The following is a 20,887-nucleotide window of genomic DNA, read 5'->3' as shown; positions in this document are numbered from 1 at the left end:
GTCCAGGGCTTTGGTGGAAAGGTGGCTTAGATGAGTTTCTCTGAAATCTTGGGTTACAATTCAGAGTTAGAAATTGCCAAGAGCTGGGAGCTCTTTACCTCCTGCTTGTAGCCTAGAAGAGACTTATTAGCTTGACAGTAACCACTACTAGCAGCTAATTTCGACTCCGTGGGCAAATTGGTCCCATACAAACCCACCTATCCGACATTAACTCAGTGTGTCTGGGAATGTGAGTAAAGGTGCATTGGAACACACATTAAAGCATAGTTAGTCATAAACAATCGCAAGTAGCATATAGTGTGGAAGGTAGATTTGCTTTGCGGGCGATACCCGATGTCCAGGAAATGATGCTTTTAGCTCCTGCTCATCAAATCCACATTTCGACCCCTGCAATTAATCCGAATACTCTGTTACAGTATTTGTTTGTTACTAAATTGATAGTATGTTTATGTTGGCGTGTAGATGAATTGGAATGTTCGTCATTTTGCAAAGAGATGCACGTCTGTGTGTAGATTTGTGCACACCAGTGTGTATTAAGAATTGTATGCGTGTGTGTAAAAGGCAAATGTGTGAGGGTATAGGAATGCTTATATGTGGAGTGTTTGAGTACAGATAATCATGATTGTGTACAAAGAGTACATGTGCACATAGGAGTATGTATGTGTTGCTGCGGCAGCATTGTGTGCTTTTGTGTAAATAGATAAGTATGCATATGTCTGTATGTGTGACAATGCTTAGCCTGTGTCTGTGTGTGTGGCGAGAAGTTGGTGATTGTGTGTTTAAGCAAGTGGGGGTGGGTTTACATTTGTGCATGAGGTGAGTTTGTATAACAGTGTTTGTTTACTGAATGTGTGTGTGTGTGTGTGTCTGTGTGTGTGAGTGTGTGAAGTATGTGTGTGCCATGCGGAGGATTGGATTTGTGCATGCATGAGAGATGAGATAGATATGCATGTGTTGAAAACTGTCATGAGTTCTACCAGTCTGATTCTAACAGGTGGAACCACGGTCATGTTACAAAGCCCGGAGAAATCCCACTTGTCAACTCGCTTATTTGTGTGAGCCTCCCTCCGTTTATTTGGGTCTCTCTTTACACTTTTTCCAGCTCTTCTCTCATAAAATAAAAACATTCCTCCAATGCAAGTCAATCTGAGAGGAAATCTCCTCGGCGCTCTGCCCACACATCTGCCAGCAAGTGCAAGGTAGGGACGCATGTTTCCGTCCATAGAAGCTCCAGCGCAGTGCCCGCAAACATGCAAACACTGACAGAACCTCTCAACCAAGGCCGGCGCGCGCCCTCTGAGAGCTCATGGAAATGATGGCGACACAGTCCAAGTTCTGATGGGTCCCTTTCAAAGGTCCTCCTTCTTCTTCATGATGATGGCCCGGACCAGAGCGGCCACGTCGGGCTTGATGCTCTCGATGGGCTCCTCCGGCTTCCAGTACTTCACCACTTGCCCGTCCGGATTCACCAGGTATTTCCAAAAGTTCCACCGGGGCTCTTTCTTCGTCGAATCTACAAACGTGTCAGAAATAAACACATTCAGGACCACATAATTCCACAGAATTTTCATTTGAAGTTTTCCCAAAAATAATCTCCATTAGGCCCCTACGAGCAACTGGCCACGATGAACCACTGTCAATCATATCTGTGACAAAGGGTTTCATTTTTTTCCTGTTTTGTTTTATGTTAAGAAACCAAAACAATGGTGAAAATTGTGTTTTAAAATACATCTAAACAAAAGTCTAAAATAAACAGAAGTGCCCACTTCCCAGTATAGTTATTGGTCAAAAAGGCACAGCTGCATGAAACAACATTCTCAGACCGCACAAACTACCACACATTACTGTGCAGCGACGGCCCTTTGGCTGTCAAAATCCGTGCAGTTACACTATTGCAACACATTAAAATACAGCTTCTCGTGTAGAGGATAGGGGTCTGTAGAATGCTGCCTTTGCACCCCAGGGAACCATTCAGATCTCACCGGGATGCCACCTTCAAAGCAGGGAGGGAGGCATTAAGGGAAGCAGGGGTTAAAATTAAGTTTGGATAATCAGGAGCTGAAAGCAGCTGGGAACCTGTGACAGGAGCTAGGAGCAAAGCATTCTGCAAATCCAACTTCCACATAGGATGCAAACCTATCACTTTATCCATTATGTATTACCCTTTAGGCTTTAAATGTCAATATATGTGTCCTAGTGTTTGTTTACAGATAGTCCCAAACGCACAGAGTTAAATTCAGATCGGTGTGTTTGTTTAGCATCATTTGGCCCGGGGAGCCAAAAGTACCCTAAAATGTCGAACCCTGGGAAAGGAGTCACAGGTTAGAAGACTCAGCTGGGAACTTATAATTCAGGGGGCGTACAAATCAAATCCCACGTTTGCACTAGTATCAATCAGATTGATTTATATATTCCCTGCGAGCACGCTCCTCTTTAGCTATATCAACAGATCAGGCATCTGTCCCATTATATCTGAGATCAGTGGTATTTAAACTTTGTCAGTCCATTTAAGCACGTCGGCAGTTATTAGTTGCCCTTATGCAAGCAATTCTACGGTTCTAGGATCACTGCTTGGCCTGCAAAGCAGCTCTTTGCGCTTCTCTGTGGTAGTAAATTGCCTGTTAAATTGCGCCTCTTGCAGCCTTCCACCACAGTCCTCCTCATATATGGCCAAGCAGGCATAGCATAGATTGACATGTCCCACCTTCTGTCTCGTCCTCCGTCTAGCCGGCCAAGGTTCCCTGCTGTCTGCTCAATTCCCCTTTTATCGAATCAGCCCGTACCTCTGTCCACTCTAACAGGTGGGCTTGCCAGTCCCAGGCCTGGGCTCCTTGGGCTTGCCTTGGGATGGTACAGCGTTACCTTTGCAAACACGCCTCCATACTTCAAGGTAACCCTTGAGCATACTGCGCGCCCATCGCACAGCCACACTCCTAATACAAGTATCAATTACCCAGTACTAAGGGACTGCTCGCGTGACATGTTTGCCTCTAGTTATAGGCATCCTGAAATCACACTTCTTTCCTGGGCCAGCCGTGCTGAGCCTACATGGGTCCAGTCTGTCACAAACACTACCCTCTTCCCTCCCTTTCCTAGAATCTCTCTTTAATACCTGAAAGCCATTACCAGCTGCCCCCACTACTCCATCCTCTTTCATCCCTCCGTTTCTTTTTCTCCGCGGCCCGTAGCCTGGATACCCCGACAGGGTTATGATATGCCAGATTCCAGACAAGCCTCAGGACTGTGAGGTCATCGTGGTGGTGCTTTGGAGCTTGTATACAAGCTTATTTGGATGATATTGTGTGCTATATCGGAACTGTAAAGCGCTCATCTGCCCTTGATTAGGCCTGATATCACTGTGGGATGTCTTGGTTTGCAGTGCCGCTGTGTTCTTTGTTTGTCAGTGCATAACAAATAACAGTGCATTAGTAAATGCACATAAACAGTACAAAAACAAGCAGATAACATTTTGAAATAGTTCATAATGATGTGTCCCCATCAGGCACACACACACCGGTAACTGGCATAATAGTAATGCTGTGGACTACAACTCGCAGGGTTGTAGACTGGTGTGCAGTGTAAGGGCTATCTGTGAGGCCGGGTGCATTCGTTGATACCCAGGCATGAGGCTTCGTGCATTGTGGCATGTGGTGGAAAATGTCAGCTTCTTAAGTTGTGTGACTGTGTGCTTTGTTCACTAGCTTTATGTGGGGTTACATGGAGGTGGAGGTCTCGAGAGGATAGCTCAGGGGCAACATGCTTGCCTTGGAAGCAAGATGACACAGAGCAACACAGGTTTGGTCCCCGGGTCCGCGCTTAGAAACCTCTGGGCATTAAGCGCGTTATAAATAACCTATCATATCATGGTGGTGTGATGTGCCGTGCACATTCCGTTTCATTAAATGAGTGATACTGGTGGCTTGTTTCATTGGTTTCCAGTTGCTGGCCCTGACTATGCATGCTCAAATACATAGATGGGATTGCATTATACGGTGGCTCACCAGATGCCATATAATGATATTGGCGGAGGGCTATCCATTCATGCCATGATTACATGGAGGCTGTGGATAATATAGTGGCGCCATCCTTACGTGTGGGGCATTCTTACACTGCGCCACAAATCCATTCACAGTGCACCACTCCAACTATACGTGCATTCAGCCTTGCAAAGACACACACACATGCAAGGATCGAAATTAGGATTCAATGGGCAGGAGCTAAAGGCTGCTCCTGGGTAAGCAGCATTAACCAGTGACCAGGAGATACCACTGGGGAACGAGGAATTACGAAATAGCGTCCCACAATTTAACTTTCGAATAAGATGCAAACGTATCATTTGGACCGTTATTTATGACTCGATATGCTTCACATGTTCCCCAAGGCCTCCTCCTACAGGCTGCACTTAGAGATGGCTACGGTCATGGCATGTGTATAACTGGTAACTAACATAACATAGCATCACATAGTGTGCCCACGAACAGCCTCCCACAACCTCCAATTGTATACATCACCCCGAGATATCACGACATAGTCCCATCAGATCCCACACCAGATCCTCACAGTGCTCCCAATGAGCACTCACGTAAATTCAACAGACCCTCTCAGAGCCACAAAATGACCCTTCTAGAGCCCTCAAACATTCACCTACCTGCGTGCCTTCTCTCCTGATCCCTCTTATCTACCCTTCTTCTGTTCTTCTATGGTGCTTTGAAGCGGCCACAGGGCAGTATAGGCACTAAACAAGCAACCAATATAACAACAATATAAGAACGGAGCAGATCCAAAAAATGATTGCAGAAGGTTTGGCCTTGCAAGAGATGATGCTGGTGGTCCCCTCCTCTGGGAGTTCTAGCAGCACGCTACGGTTTCAGTTGGCTGATTGTTTCTGGAAGCGCTGACACGAATCAATGTCCATGGCGGAAGTGTAGGGCTTGTTATAACCAAAGAAGTGATGGGTGGAAGGTTTTAAATAAATCTGAACTACTAGCACTGCTCTGGGCAAACTTCCACCCCACATTTCTTTTAGCCTGTCTGTGCCATTGCAAAAGGGGTCCAGCCGTATGCAAATCAGTCGGGTACTCCTACCAATGGGAGCAGCCCAGCCCGAACTGCTAGGCCAGGTCCCCGCTGCACAGATACTCAAGCAGCCCCAGACATGTTTCGGCCTTGTTGGGTCTTGCTGGGCCTCCTCAGTGAGGTGCAGCTTGGGTTCCCTATGGCGCAGCGAGCAAGGGACCCACGTCTGGGCACACCCTCTCTCACATAGGGAGACCAACTGTACCCAAAAAAGTGTAGGGCCTGTTATACCAAGGCACACATATATCACCAGCATGTCTTGGTTTCACGACCCACAGCTGGTGTTAGCAGCTACACATTGCATTACTTATTTTAACGTGCACCTTAAGTGTCCAAATCAGAAAATGTCACACATTTAAAAGCGATCGGTTCACAGAAATAGACACTTAAGAAATACTGCCCGACACTGGAGCGTTAATAATTGTCCGCGTGGACGGCTTCAATAGTCCCAAGAGCTGTATCTGTATGTTTCTACCATGTCGCACATTCTTTCTGTCCCCCTGCCGGCACGGGTGCTGCTGGATTCCCGTGGACTGTACTTCACGTTGTGACCGGTAGCGTTCTTGAATAGTCCACCGTGACCAAAGCTTGTGGCAAGCGACTGCAGTAAATAATGGGCGGCCATCTTGTAGAGCCATTCCCACGAGCGAGGGGGGATTGTTGGTTGCACTGTAACCAAATCCATGGAAAACAGGGCCCTGGTCCTTAGCCTAATTGCCTTTTGTTTTGCGATCCTCTGCCTCTGCCGCGCGGCTCTCCCAAAGGACTCCGACTTCTAATGGGATGGCGCCACCCTATGGTGTGATACTAGAGTTTTAGGAGGACAGATGGAGGGGTGGGTACGCACCACTTCAGAGCGAGAGGTAATGAGGGGACCTGTGCGCCGGCTAACGACCTATGTGCTGTCTGCTGGCGGCGATCAGATTTATTAGTGTCAAGGAGAACAACTTTAATCGCCGCTATTCTCGCAAGGCTGTCTATGGTGTTAAGTTTGGATCAGTCCATTTTGGTGCCATGTGAACAAACACTGGTTTCCTCGATGAGAATGTGAGTTTATAAGTGTGCTTGGAAAATAGCCCTCAAAAGCGTGTCAGAATGACTCAGTAAAGATCAGTACTGGCTCCATTTTGGGAAACTGTCATCCCACCCCCCAAAAAGGTAGAACGAAAAGCTTCGTGCCGACAACCACTAACACTGAGAATATGAATCCAGCCCATATGTTGATTTCTTAAAAGCTAAATAGAATGGAGACATATTATTACTATATATATATATTTTTTTTTTCTTTAAGTTAATACGCTCTCCCACGTGTTCTGAGATCTTGAGTGTCCTTGTGCTTTTCCTGAGTTCAGAATCGGGGCCCCTTTCGGCGGGTACTCCCCCTGTGCAGAGGACCTCCTTCCTGATGTGCTCAGCCTGTATGCGACCCGTGCGCAAGGCTCTCCTGCTTGTGCTGCGAGCTGCCCTCTGCATAGCTGGAACCTCCTGCCACCCTCTTGCTTTCCGGCCTCTTCTTCCAGGCGATCCTGCATGCCGGCCCACGATCAGCCCCGCTTCCAGTGTTCCCATGGTCATCCATACAGGGCTCTGGCTCTTCCATGCCTGAAACATGTTCTTACTTCTGCAGCCCACTTCAGGACTGTGACCTATGCTGTCTTGCAGCCAAGGCACTAGCCACCTTTGCACACAACCACGGACTCGCTGCATAGTCCCTTTGGCAGCCTGTCATCCCAGTTCTCCCCTCACTTTCCAAAGGGGAAGCTCCTAGGGGGGTTACAAGTAGGGTGCAGGGGTGTCAAAGGAGCTGGGATGGGTGGCGCGATCATGACATCTAGAAACTCACAGAACAGGGAAACAAATGCTGGAGCAGCTAAACATTAGAAACTAACTATAACTGAAGCAAAGACGGCTGAGTATGAGTTAAGGTTCATTAATGCGTGCTCAGATGCGCCAGAACTTTTTAAACTCCAAAGACAGTTAGAAAAACCATGTCCAAGGGAAATTAAACTCACGACGGATAGAGCACGGTGTTCATTCGTTAGATTGGAAAAAACCCAGAAGATCAGGAAGAACAGTAATAATAAACGTAAGGTTCATGTCGCCTAAAACCGAACGTGTACTGGCTGCTCCCCCTGCCCTTCTGGCACACAATCAGCAGAAACTGTTTGAGTTCAGGGGAGCTTATGAAACTGAAGTGACAGACATTGTCGCACAACGTAAGCCAGCTACTTGTAAAGGCGATGACTGCCAGCGGCGACTGCCAGCGGCTGTGGTTAAGGCTTGTGCGACTTCTCTGATCCCGACCATCACGAAATGTATCAATCCATCTTTCTCAGAGTGTCATATACATGGATGCATTAAGCAGGCCTGGATCTCTCCGCTGCTGAAGACGCCCACCTTGTCTGCCAATAAGGCAGCCAATTACAGGGCCATTGCAAATGTTCCTTTTCTTCTTAAAATTCTTGACCAAGTGCCCTATTTGCAGGTACAGGAACATCTCATTGCTAAAAACATCTTAGGCAAGCGACAATCTGGCTTTAGAATAGCACATGGTACAGAAACAGCATTATTGGGCTTGAAGGCTAATATGATGCAAGCTATGGAAAATGGTAAAATCATGCTTCTGATGCTTCGAGACTTATCTGCTGCGTTCGATCTAGTGGATCACACTATCCTAGCCAACAGACTCTTACACTCAGCTCGTTTTTGTATGCTGCAGCTAATTGAGTCAAGTCCTTCCTGGTCAATCATTTCACCAGAGTATATAGCAGCGAAGCATCGGCAGACGTGGTTAGTGTACCGTTTGGGGTGCTTCAAGGGTCATGTTTTTCACCTACCCTTTATAATGTCTTCACTAAGCCACTGTTTCAACTGCTTGACGCAAGAGGCATAATGTCTACTAAATATGTGTATAATACGCAGTGCTTAATCCCCCTTACAGTGACGACAATAAGGACACTGACTGAAGATATTCATAAGGTGTATTCCTTAATTCAGCATTGAATGGTGGATAATGGCATGGCTCTAAATGCCACCAAAACGGAGTGAATGACAGACGGCACAGCGGCAGGCTAAGATAACTAAGTACGAATTATAACAATTTCACTTTAGTCAACTGCACGAATGCCACACTGCCGAAAGTTAAAAACCTAGCAGTCTATTTCGACTAAGAAGAGAGCAAGCACGAAGGCACACGTAAACAACCTGGTTTCCACTTCTGCCTATTATATCAAGTTGCTTAGTCAGCTGCGTCCCTCCTTAACAAAGAAGAATTGTGCTATCATTGCCAGAGCTGTCATCAGTGCCAAGTTGGATTACTGTGGCAGTCGGCTACAGGGAATAAGCAAGGGGCACATGCCCAAATGACAAGCTGTTCGAAATAGTGCCGTTCGCGCTGTGAAAGGCTTATGGAGAGGTGGCCACATTTCACAAGCCAGAAGAGCACCTCGCTGGCTTCGGTTGAAGCAAGGAGTTCTTTCTGGTTTCTTACATTGGCATAAATGCCTATTTGGCGTTAGCTCTGATTATCTATCAGAAAGGCTCTCTTGGTTACCTAGTCGTAGGACCCTGAGATCCAACAATACTAATCTTCTGTCTGTTCCAAGAATGCAATTGACTATGTTCGGCGAGGGCATGTTCCACTGTGTGGCACCTAAACTCTGGAATCCTTTGCCCCCAGATCTTAGGGATTGTAAGGCCATGAAAACCCATGTATTTGCTTGAGCCTGGATCAGCTTTCTTGCAATGATTTGCCTTTGCTTATCTCTGGATTTGTTGACTTGAAATTGCTCGGACTGTGTTTTCTGTGTGTATGCCTAGTTCCATGTGAGCACCCTGATGCCCCCAGGCTTGATTTTGTTTGGCGCTATATAAGTATTAAATAGATTAAATACATATTTTAGTCATAATACGAATGTTATACTTGTCTAACTGGTGAAAGCACATTTTCAAAACCAACCCTATCAATTATTTTCTAATACGAGGTTATCATTCCAAGATTTAGTCTGGTAAACTGCTATTATATTCTTTCTCTAAGAGACGGATAGGCTACAAATAGCACCAGTCAGGGTTTCAGCCTGCTTGGAAGAATATGAAAAAGAATTTGGGGAACATAAGAATGTCCACAGACCTTTATATCTGACAAGTATATCTATTAAAAGGTGTATATGGTATTTATAAAGTGCAAACCTTATATGGTATTTATAAAGTGCAATCCTAGACAAGGACCAATTTAGTGCTGTACACAGGGGGCACACTCAGGGTTACATTAATATGCATGGTAGCAGAGGAACTGGGATGGTAAGGGGATGCAGGGAGAGGGTGGGAAGTAGGGTTCAGTGGAGCGATCAGCAATTGGTGAGATTTGCATTTATTTATTTATATAGCGCTTTACAAGCGCTGCACAATTGAACAACTTAATACATGAAACATAACAATATAACGGTAGAAGCAAATTACAATATGAATCAGTCAACAAAACAGTAAGAAGAGCAATTAACTGAATGAAATAGGGAGAGTAGTGGAGTAGGACTGTGTGGGAGGGAGTGGGGTAAGGAGGAGAAGGAGGAGGGGAGGCAAAAAGGTGAGAGTGGGGAAGTAGGGGAGGGGAGGAAGATATTCAAGGGGAAAGATAAGGAGGGAGGGGAAGCAGGGAGGGGAAAGGGTTTCAAGGAGGAGAATGGAGAAGGAGAGATTTAAGGGAGGTGCGGAATAAGGAGAAGGTAGGGGTAGAGCGAATTGCGAGAGGTAGGGAGTTCCAGTGCAGGGGGGCTAGGAGTTGGAAGGAGCGGAAACGGGATGCGGCACAAGGGGAGGGGGGTACAGTGAGTAGCAAATGGTCGGCTGAACAAAGGGAATTGGAAGGAGAGTAGAACGAGAGGAGGGAGGAGAGATAAGGGGGAGCAAGACCATGGAGAGATTTGAAGACAAGGCAGAGAAAGTGAAATTTAAGTTGGGAGTGAAATGGAAGCCAGCCGAGGGAAGAGAGGGAAGTAGAGATGGAGTCGCGAGGGTTAAGGAGACAGAGGATGCTTAAATCAACAATTAACTAATACACACTACGCTTTGGTGCTCATTTCAATTTTTACAACACTCACTCTAACGTTAAAATGTTTGTTATATTGAACATTTGCACCCGAGAAAGGCAGACTGACCAATCACAATCCGCCTTTCCTGGGCACGATTGTGCATTCACCGCCTGCAGTGAAAAAAGAAACTGTCAATAAAAATGTACGCCACTATCAAAATAGATGACAGTGGCCATTTTGGAATGGCTACCGTCATCCGAAAAGGGACATAGTCCCTTTTCTATTTTAATGGCGGTGGACATTTTATTTCACGTCGGAATGGAAAAAAATTAAATCTATCCACACCCGGGAAAATCCTGCAGTACGAATAGCTTTCACGCCCCTGCTGGCTGGCGGACATGGCGTTTAACGGCTTGCAGCACGACCCGAGGCCCTAGCTCGGGCCTATCAGAGCTCGGGCTGGTGGGCCATTAAATGCCATGTCCGTCCCCCAAACCGGGACGTGAAAGCTACAATATATACTGACTCAGACAGCCTGTGGATTTTTATGAGGCGCTAGAATGGCTGTGACTTCTGGATTTAAGGGCCCTCTGAAGATAATGTTCCTTTTGCCACACAGAATTCTAGCTGTGTCTCATGGTAAGGATGTCTGTGCACATCCTCAGTTCCAATGCACAGACATCCTAAGAGAATTGTAGTTAAAGTAGGGTGTGGGACCCAGCCTTATATATGTATGATGCAACATAGTGTTACCAAAGGTGCTTTGTATAATTTGGAAAGATCAAGTACATTCTAGACATTTTGTGTTATGTCTTTTTTTTAAACGAGACAGAGTACAGAAATAAGCCTGCATCAAATATTTCTACGTCCTGTCTTTAAAATATGCACCAAGCTCACATAGCAATACTTTGTGGGATTCACTACTATAGTGTGGGGTTGGGTGAAGAGCACTGATCTGCGTCAGCTTTGTGCATTTCTGCAGAATAAATCAGAGCCGGTCTAGATAGCACAGAGGCTGCCCTCATAGGTCAAGCTGACCTGTTTACTCTCCAGCCCCCCCGCCTTTAGCATCTAAAAAATGTTTATTCATACTTTATTTATACAGTCCCAACAATGGTATTTTGATCACAAAAAATCAGATTTGAGGGGAAGCAGTGAGCTTCTTACAATGGGGTGAGTATAACTGACATTCTGACCAGGTTGGGGGGTACGGAGGGGGGGCAAATGGAACAGTCACCTGGGACAACACATGAGTGGACATGCATAGATTAAGGACAATCAACATTTGTCATTTGTAAGAGCAGGTAGGCGGTACAGCTTGCTGGTGTCATCAATGCGTGTGGCTTGGGCTTCCAGCTTTGTGCCAATACTACTGAGCTAGAAGTGCACCTGCAAGTAGGAAGCAGGCAAGAGTTATGCTCATCACATCGCTTTCTTCACAGAGACGATGCCTTACTGCCCATTGGACACTCAGCAAAGGATGCAGACACTCCGTTAGTCACTAGATTTGCATAAATTGCCACTCCCTACTTTATCCTGTCCTTTGCTTCCAGAATAATTTGGATGAAAAGCTGTCAGAGGAAAGGCAAGTGAACCCCTTGATTAAAAAAGAATCAAGTTTTATCATCACTTGAGCTGCTCGAAAAGATTTCCAGTGAAGGTTACCAATGACAATGTAATCAGTGAAAACATTTTGCTGAAAATACATTTGCTGTGAAAAAGTTGCCAAACAAAATGTAGAAAGAAATTGTCATTGAAAAATAGCCTAAAACGTGGGGCTAAGGAGAATGTGGGGGGCTTGTGTTTGCCTGGTTAAGGGATAGGATAAGCTAAGGTAAGGGTTGTTGTGGAGGGCTGGTGATGTTGGGGTTTGGTTAGGGTAGAGGGAAGAATAAGGTATGTGTTAGGGTGTATTGTAAGACTAGGATTAACAGGTTTGGGTTAGAGTTAAAGAAAGTGATAGGGGGGCTGGGGAGGGCTGGTGATTTAGGGACTAGGATAAACCTAGGTGTTAGGGTAGCACAAGGGTTAGGATGTCAGTTTGGGTTAGGTAAATTTAGCGTTGTAGCAATGATTTGGGTTAAGTTAAGAGCTATGGAACTTGTGGAGGGCTAGTGATGGGGGTGGAGTTAGGGTTTCTGTTCATTTTCTATTTATTTATTTGGTATGTTGTATCATGTCACATGCAAATAGAATGCTTTGGTGCAGTGCAGAGGTTGGGTTAGGGAAGGTTTAGGAGTTAGGGGTACAATTCTGTTAGTGTTAGTGTAAGGGTTAGCGTTAGGAGGATTGTGGGGGGCTGGTGATTTCCCGGCTTTATTAAGGGATGTGTGCCATTGTTAGGGTTACAGACTTGACATCTTGGGTGTTTAAAAATAGTTTTTTTTTGGCGACATTACCACTGGCCTCCTTTTCCCACTTTACATTGCTCGTATAGAATTAATACATTTTGATAACACATTTTTGTTGACTGCTTTTTCAAATGGCTACATTTTGCTGGAGACATTTTCACATATAACTTTTGAAATAACACTCTGGAGGTCATTACGACCCAGGCGGTAAGTACACCAACTTTACCACCATGGTGTAAACTATGTTTACACCATGGTGGATGGCGGATTTACCGCCCCATTCCAAGGTGAGTGGGGCGGTAAATCCCCATTTCCCATTTACCCTTCCCCATTCCCATTTTTGCCCCATAGGGCATAATGGGAGTGGGGAAGGCGCTAATTACGGCACCGTAAATTACAGTGCCGTAATTAGCACCAAGGCGGTTTAGCGCCATGGATTTTAACGCCTGCTAAAAGCAGCCGTTAAAATTGGAATCAGGCGTTAAGGGTTAACGACGGCGTTAACCCTTACTGCCTGGGTCGTAATGACCTCCTCTATCTCAAAACCCAGTGCAAAACTGCCTTGTGGAACAGCGGACTATGCCTTGGTTTCCTTTGTGCAACCAAGCCTATGCTGCATTCTACTGGGGAATGATGATAGTACATAGCGGTCTGCAAACCTAACTTGCACATAACATGCAAACTTACCATTTTGTCCATCCTTAATTACTCTTTAATCTCTAAATATCATCTAGATACATCCTAATGTTTGTTTATAGACTGTCCAAAATGCACATCTGTGTGTTTGTTCTGCATTATATGGCCTGGGGAGCTAAACGTACCTCTTAGTAGCTGTTGGTGTCAAGCTAACCAAGCTCTTCTAGACTACAAGCAGGAGCGAAATAGCACCCAGCTCCCTTTAATTTCGGACCCTGGCTACATCTCCAAAGATATAGCCCGGAGAACAGTTGCATGCTGGGAAGCTTATTCCTGGAACCCGTCACTGATGTACCTCCAGCCGATGGGAAACCATCTCAGCTTTGGGATGCATGGCAGAACCCTCTGTGTCGGGTAACCTTTCCAAGCTAAGGTTGTTCATAGGGGTTTCATCGTGGAAGGAGGTGTAGAAGGTCACCTGTTACAAGTGATCTCTAATGACTACAGTGGCATAGGGCACTGGATCTGTAAATGCACAGCACGAGAGCATGCTGGGCACAGTTAGTTGCATAATGCTACACATCAGGGTTCTGTGCAGGTACACTTGTAAAACTTCTCTTGAAGAGGGTCCATCCCAGTGGTTTTGTGAGAAAATGTAACTGCCCACCCAGAGGTCAAAGTGGGTGGGAACTCAAGGGTACAACGTTCACGTTCCCTTACCTGATATAACCAGGACCACCGTTCCTGGACATTCGAACCTGGGCCCTCCTGGTAACACTCCAGTGTGACATCATACACCTCAATCTCGCAGGTACTACTGGAGTATTTTTGGTTGTATAGACAGACGGCTTCGAACATAACGCTCATTGTCGAGTCGCCCCAAAGCTCTGCTTGGCAGTGGTGTGTGTTTGTGTGCAATTAAGCATGGATTGCTGCAGATGCATGGTCTGTACAGGTCATTGGTAGGGGTGAGGCTATAGTCATGGGCATGTCCAATAAGAGATGCAAATGGTGGGCGATTGAATAGGGGGGGCTGATTAAACCTGCATGTTGTGGGGGACGATAACAAACTTATGGTTGCCATTGGGATTTCTTTTCTTCCATTGTGTTTTCGCCAGTCTTGATAGTAGGGTGGAGTGAAGGAAAGGAAGGGCGCAGGTATGGCGTTAGAATTGGGGGGTGCGTATGGGGTTGGCAGTGAGCAGGGGAAGGAGAAGAGGGCGGAGCAGAGGGAACATATTCCTCCACTTCGGCCCCTTTTGCCACCCGGAAACAATACATTTTGCAATGTCGGCACTTTCCTCTGAGGCCATTTTTGGAGCCTTCGAGCCCTCGTGACCTGTAGTTCATTTTCACTGCACCTTTTCTGCCAGCCCTTTGCTAGGGAAATGCAGGACTAGTCAGTCAAGGAAACACTGTGACACCCACGGCGTCAGGGAAGGTCTTACGGCCAAACAGCCCAGTAGACCTGAATTACCAACTAAGAGATCTGCAGTGCCACTTTTGCCATTCGCCAACATTCCGACACACCTGGGAGGGAGATTTCGTCAGGGAAATCGGGAGATGTAAATTTCCCCATAGGAATATATCGGGGCTACAATGATTATAGGCGGCAGAGCGTGTAAAATGGCTATATTTTTCACTGAAAGTCAGGAGTCTCCCACCTACGTCGGGAGGGTTGGCATGTGTCATGATGTGCAACAATGTACAGCACCATGCATTTCCCCTTTGAAACTCGGTGGGTGGTGAGACCCGGGGGAAGCCATGGTGGTTATCGATGGCGTAGTGGCTTTACAAGGGCAAAATAGCCCGCAGCTTCGGGCTATGTGGGTTTAGAGCAGAGGCGTTGCTGGGGGGGGGGGCTAAGTGGGCTATAGACCCTGGTCTTTTGGTTGTAGCCCCGGATAGAATCTCAGGAGCTACAGCCAAAAGACTAGCTCGCCCCCAATCCCAACAGTTCTGACATCAGCGTAGCCCCGGGTCTTTTCCAGACCTAGCAACTCCCCTGGTTTAGAGTCCAGAAAATTGCTTGGCTGCTATGATTTCTCTGAGGGAGACATACATGTTTTTTTAAATGAATGTGCACAGTGCAGACACTTCCCCCCAAAAAACATACTGACATAGGTACATTTAAAAAAGTTTAAAACATACAAGACTTAAGGGGTGCCAAGCCCCTCGAGTAGTATGGAAGTAATATCAGGAGTAATTGGACGGATTCTGAAGAGCAACCTGATTGGTTGTGCTCCACTGTCCGGGTGCAAATGGCATTTAATCAGAACAGGAAGCAAGGCCAAACTGCACCTTTAAAAACCAGTTTGTTTTGTTTTAAAAAAAAAATAAGTATTGCAGCAAGCACTATGAGACCATTTACCTTCCATATCCTACACGGTGGGGGGTGCAAGGGGGCATGGGCTGGTAGGAGAGGGGCGGCGGTGCGAAATACCAGCTGTACATGACTGAGGCCCATTACGAAAAGCGTGAAGATCCTGCGCGGAGATGGAGAATGTTGAAGTCGTGTCTGGAGCAGAAACTCATGCGTTCCTTCCATGTTCCCTTCGGGGTTAAGGCAGGAAGGTGTGCAAATGACAGCGAGCAGCAAAGACTGGCTTCACGTGCAGTCAGCTTCTTCTACACGCCGACGTTTAATCAAGTGATTCCAAAATATTCACGCAAAATAATAACAGGTTTTGCTTTATAAGTTTGAGAAATAAAAAACAGCTAGCCACTATTGACATTTCAAATTATGCCTGAAAGAGCCGAGCGTGCTTTCTAGGAGTCGGGACTAAGAAGCTGGCTTTTTAAATAGGGTTGAGATTGCTAAAGTCGGGGACAGGTGTAAGGTCCATAAGTCATGTTAGGTAGAGCTGCGTCACACACGTCCTTACACCAAATAGTGACCTCTGTGAGCCTGCCCCCTTTTCCGATTCCTCGCTCCCATTCATTCCTCTCCCTACCAATCTATGTAGACCACAGATGCCAACTTCTGACAGTTGTTTCGAGGGCACTTGCGCGTTGCCCTCACTCCCATCGCTTGTGCTCCAGAAATGTGCAAATATTGCTAATTTGCATAGCTCCAACCACCAACCCAAAGGACACAAGCCATTGTGAGCCCACCACATTGAGAACAACCGCACCAAAAAACCAAATCAGTGCACAGTTCACTTTGATGTAACTTTTTAAATGTTTCTAAGTGTGTTTGCCCAGAGAAAGTTGACAGTTCCTTAGTTAACCCTGATTTGACATTAGTTGGTCGGGTGGGGGGGGGGGGGGTGAGGGGGGGGGTATTTGTCATACCCAGTGGACGTCTGCACTGAATTGTGCTTTGAAATTGCAGAGGGGAATTTGCATCAAGCTATGGTGGATAGCCCAGGTGGAAAAAAAGCAACCAGCACTTGAAAGTAGTGTGGACCGCATGGCAGTGCCCTGTGATCTTGGCCCTCTGCGCTCTTTGATTTTGTTTTAATATGAATGCCTTTCTTGTCAGATTGAATCACAATGAAGGTATTTTAGTAATTAAGCAAACAATTGTTAGGACTTACAAATAACCACTGTGCAAACAATTGTCCTGTCCCCCAAAGCAGGCTTAGGCCCTCATTACAGTTTTGCCGGTATCCCACTGGTAATTCCATCAGGATACCGGCAAAACTGCCCCTAGCGTTTCTGCCACTCAATATCCCGGTATTACAGAGATGTTACGGGCAGCGGCGACGTTGGTAAATTCCCATTCCATGAAGGCCCAGAGGACTCTGGGATGGGATTGCTGGAATGGTTCTGGCATTTATCTGGCATTTATCTATGGGTAGGGCCTGAACTACCAGCAGGTCAGGCCTGCCAGTAGGTCACAGCCCCCATCGGCAAAGTTCTGTTTCCCCGGTATAGAAAAAAAAGCTGGTGCCGGAATTACCTTATCAGCATTTTTTCTAGACGGGGAACCCCTAATGAGCCCCTTAGTGTTAGTATTTTGAAATCTGGAATTTAGCTTGACGGGGGCTGCAGCAAGACTCACTTCTGGCCATGGCTGCCAGGGGTGTTGGTTTAAAACTTGAGAGGTCACAGAAGATCGCTTGGAGACGAGCAGAACCCCATACCAAGCGGAAGAATGCCTCACATTGCTTCTAGAAATGTCATTATTTAAGTAAAGCAATGACATCCTTCCACAGCCTGCCCTGCTGGCGGGTTTTCAAGCAACATTGCGGCCTCAAAGGTTTGGGTCTGGAGGGCGGGTCACTTGACAGCTATGCTGTAGACTGAAACAGGAGAGCAGGGCTGGTGGGACGTCTGCCACAAAGCAGGGGTGGTCCTGTCTCTTGGACCTCACTGGGCCATTTGGTATCCTCTTGTTGACTGAGTGAGTGTATGGGGGTGAGAGGTGGGAGCTCTTTCTCCTGCTGGCTGCAGCGTGAGACTATGCCGCTTGGTGGCACCCAGGCTTCTCATGAGGCCCCTCTCCCTGCGCCTCCTTCTCCTGCCCCCCAGATTGAGAGGGGGGAGTGCTCTCTCTCTCTCTCTCTCTCTCTCTCTCTCTCTCTACATAGGGCCTTATTGAGTCTTGATAGGGTAACACTGGCGAAGCAGATTCCTCCTACCACTCACTCGTCTCTCTCACACATGTAGTGCAATTGGTGGCAGCACGCAGACTAATGCAAAGATTTGGCACACCTGTGAACTCTATGTTGACACTGCTGAGAACATTGCAACCTAGTGGCACCCTCTTCATGTGATTTTGTAGTTGAGCCCTGAGTATCTTAACTGGGCTATTAGCGTGTATACTCCATAACTATGAGTATTGCTTGGAGAGTTCTGTTGCCCTCGGTCCAGTGGTTTCTGCTGGATCCAGTTGCAGTATCTGGGTTTTTGGAAATTGAGCTGTATGAACCCAGGGGGAAAGAACAAGGACAATTGTACTTGCCAACAAAAATACAGACAGAAACCAACAGACGCCATTAGTTAAAAAAAACTCTGAAGAGGCAACTGGAATCAACGGACAGTCAAAAACATGCCAGCAACGTCGACCCAGCAGAACACAAATCTAACTGGTCAAGTATTTTTTCACAATACGGTACTCAGTAGCCTGAAGGTTCCACACTCAGTTAGTGGGTATATGTTTTTCCTCCCAGAACCCCCAGAAAGAAGTAAGTAAAACATGTCGCAGTCACAATGATGTGTAATGCTCAGCGAGTGCATGTTTGCGTTACCTGTCAGAAACCTAAAGGCTGGCTCCGCTTCGCTTCCCAGGATCCTAATTTTGCTGAAGATTGGGAACGAGACTCCATAGTTCGTTGTGACAAACTCGGCGATGTCGTGGTTGGATCCCGGTTCGGATTCTCCAAACTGATTGCAGGGGAACGCCAGGACCGTGAAGTGGGAGGGCCCCAGCTCCCTGTGCAGCTCCTGCAGCTCCCGGTAGCCGCGCTCCGTGTGCTGCTGGCACTTGCTGGCCACGTTGACAACCAGGGACGCCTGCAGGGGAACGCGAGAAACATGCGCGGGCCCTTTACATGTGCAGCCAAACAAGCGTTGCCAACGGAAGGCAAGGGTGGCAGACGGTTATCCTGACAGACGCGGACTGCGGCACATGTACTATTATTACACACCTTTTATATCACGCCATGCGCAATGCAGAGGATGACGCTTCTAGACAGCGCTCTGCACTGCGTTCTAGGGAAGCCATGTGTGTGCAATGCTTCGGTGGGATTAGGCCGTCAGCACACATCACCACCCCCCTGGAGATGCTACGTGTCACACACACACACACGCACGCACGCAGTTTGTTTTGGGAGGCAGCAAGCGGAGGGAAGGGAAAGTCTCCCTATCCTGCCTGGGGTGTGGGGGGGGGGGCGCGTAGAGAGGGGCCGCTTGCAACAAGTGACGCTAAGCGGGCGCGCCAGGATCGCGCAGGGAGCCGGGAGCGCCACTTACTTTGCCCCGGTATCTTGCCAGCGAGACGACCCGGCCTTTCAGATCCTTCACCTCGAAAGAGTAAAAGTCTTTGATCCTGGGTTTGGAGAACTTGATCTGCAGGAGGCACAGCAAGGCCGTGCAGAGGACCATGGACAGGAGGACGAGGAACATTTTGGCTTTCGGGATGGAGCATTTCAAAGGATGGGTCGCCAGCGCCTCCATCTTGGTGTGTTTCTGGGGATGTCTGGGCAGGCCTGGAATGCGAGCGGGGGCGGAGCTGAAACACGACACCCCCAAGCTCAGAGTGTCAGCCGCTGCCCCCGGCCTGCAGAGCGCAGGCCAGATGTGACGGGCACCGCTGGCTCCAGTGCAGATGTGCAGGCTCGGGATGCAGCCCCTTTTCCAAAAGAGGAGGTGGGGCTGGACGAGCCGAGCGGGCCTGTACGGGCACCGGGAGCTTTCCTCAACGGATGGGGGGCGCTGGGTGTAGTTTCTCACACGGCAGCCTCTGTTCTAGCTCTAGCAGCACTTTACTTTTGTTTTTGGAACTTTTGGTGGTTTAGCGCCACCTTGTGGGCCAAACCAATTGTACAGAGAGGACCGAGGAAAGAAGACTAAAGTGTTGAGAAGCGGAATATTTGGTTGGCATGGTAACTGGGTTCAAACCAATCAGACAATCTGAGGTATGAGAGGTGGCAACACTGTGATTTATTCCAAATCACTGTAGAAAGACAGCTCAAGGTTCATTCATACCACTAATATAAGAATGTGCACACGTGCCACATTGCCAGGAACCGTAGAGCTTCTGTAGGAAAACGTTTTAAACCCTAGTTTAGGGTGCAGTGCCTGCTTTCCACGTGCCTCACATAAAACCTCTGCAATGTTAATGGCATATATATACACCTAGCCGCACAGCCCTCGCTGCCCACGCAGCCAGCAGCAGCTGCAGGCGGAGCTGGAGGGTGGAAGGCACAACACTGCTAACATTGTTTGGAGTCATAGATCACCTTCAAATGCATTTAAAAGGAGTGGCCGCAGTATTTGCAGGTCATACAACCAGGCTCAGCTCATGCGCTGCTTCTTAGTTCAACAAAAAGCAGTGCAGTTTCACATGCAATGTGAGTCACACAACATTTATTCTCCTTTTCTATCTGATATCTCAAGAACAGAAAGGACACGCTTCCCAAATGTATGTTGGGTTAGAACAACCCCTCATCACGATCAAGACACATGGGCAGTGCATTAAGTGGGATTAGAAATAGAGGGGGGGGGGCTCTCCTTGGGGTGTTAGGCCTACTTAGGCCACGCCCCCCAAGGAGAGCCCACCTCACCTAAATTTGGGGGTTACTGGTCATAGAAATGGAGCTGGCGCACACTGGCATTATTAGCTCTGATGCGCCCAGCCCCTCCTTTTAAATAAAATGAAAGGTCACCCTGCTGCTATCTACTCGGAAACAAAAGGAGAGCTGGGCAGTCCAGCCCTGCTCCTGTTTCTGAGCACAGAAACATTAAGCAGCTCATGTAGCCGAAGCGCTGCACGATTACCAGGCTGCTTGCAGGTGTCAGTACTTCCGAAGTGCTGACACCTGCAGGCAGCCTGTGTAACTGCAGCGCTATGGCTACACAGGCTTCCTGACGGAGGTGTCGACGTGGCTGGGGCTAGCCGGGGGTGGGCTCCGGCAGGGCCCCGTCTTGGGAGCCCTTTTTGGAGACTGCCGGGGCTCGGGCCCGGCTAGCCCCGGCCCACTTAAAGCCCTGCACATGACTGAATTTACATCACAGCGTTCATTGCCAATATAGGTGATCAGAAACAGCTGTTTGTAGTTAATTCTAATCAGTCACTCGTGATGTTTCAACATGCAGTCTGCTTCTGAACTAACATCTGGGTTCAGCTCA

The 20,887-nt window shown here is 47.4% G+C and overlaps 2 protein-coding genes across 2 annotated transcripts in view; one reads left to right on the top strand and one right to left on the bottom strand.

The window, feature by feature from the left end:
- CDC20B (cell division cycle 20B) overlaps positions 1–20,887 on the top strand; it is a 223,166-nt gene that overhangs the window by 10,044 nt on the left and 192,235 nt on the right. The gene's annotated exons all lie outside the window — the stretch shown is intronic.
- On the bottom strand, positions 1,048–19,447 carry GPX8 (glutathione peroxidase 8 (putative)). Its single transcript, XM_069627275.1, has 3 exons — positions 19,010–19,447; positions 18,286–18,550; positions 1,048–1,513 (listed from the first exon to the last, which is right to left on the bottom strand). Exons 1-3 carry the CDS (start codon positions 19,211–19,213, stop codon positions 1,350–1,352), a joined length of 633 nt encoding a protein of 210 aa, XP_069483376.1. The 5' UTR covers positions 19,214–19,447; the 3' UTR covers positions 1,048–1,349.

The sequence above is a fragment of the Ambystoma mexicanum genome, chromosome 6p, assembly GCF_040938575.1.
Source record: "Ambystoma mexicanum isolate Mex_15411 chromosome 6p, UKY_AmexF1_1, whole genome shotgun sequence".
NCBI lineage: Eukaryota > Metazoa > Chordata > Amphibia > Caudata > Ambystomatidae > Ambystoma > Ambystoma mexicanum.
This window is presented reverse-complemented; position numbering and strand designations above follow the sequence as displayed.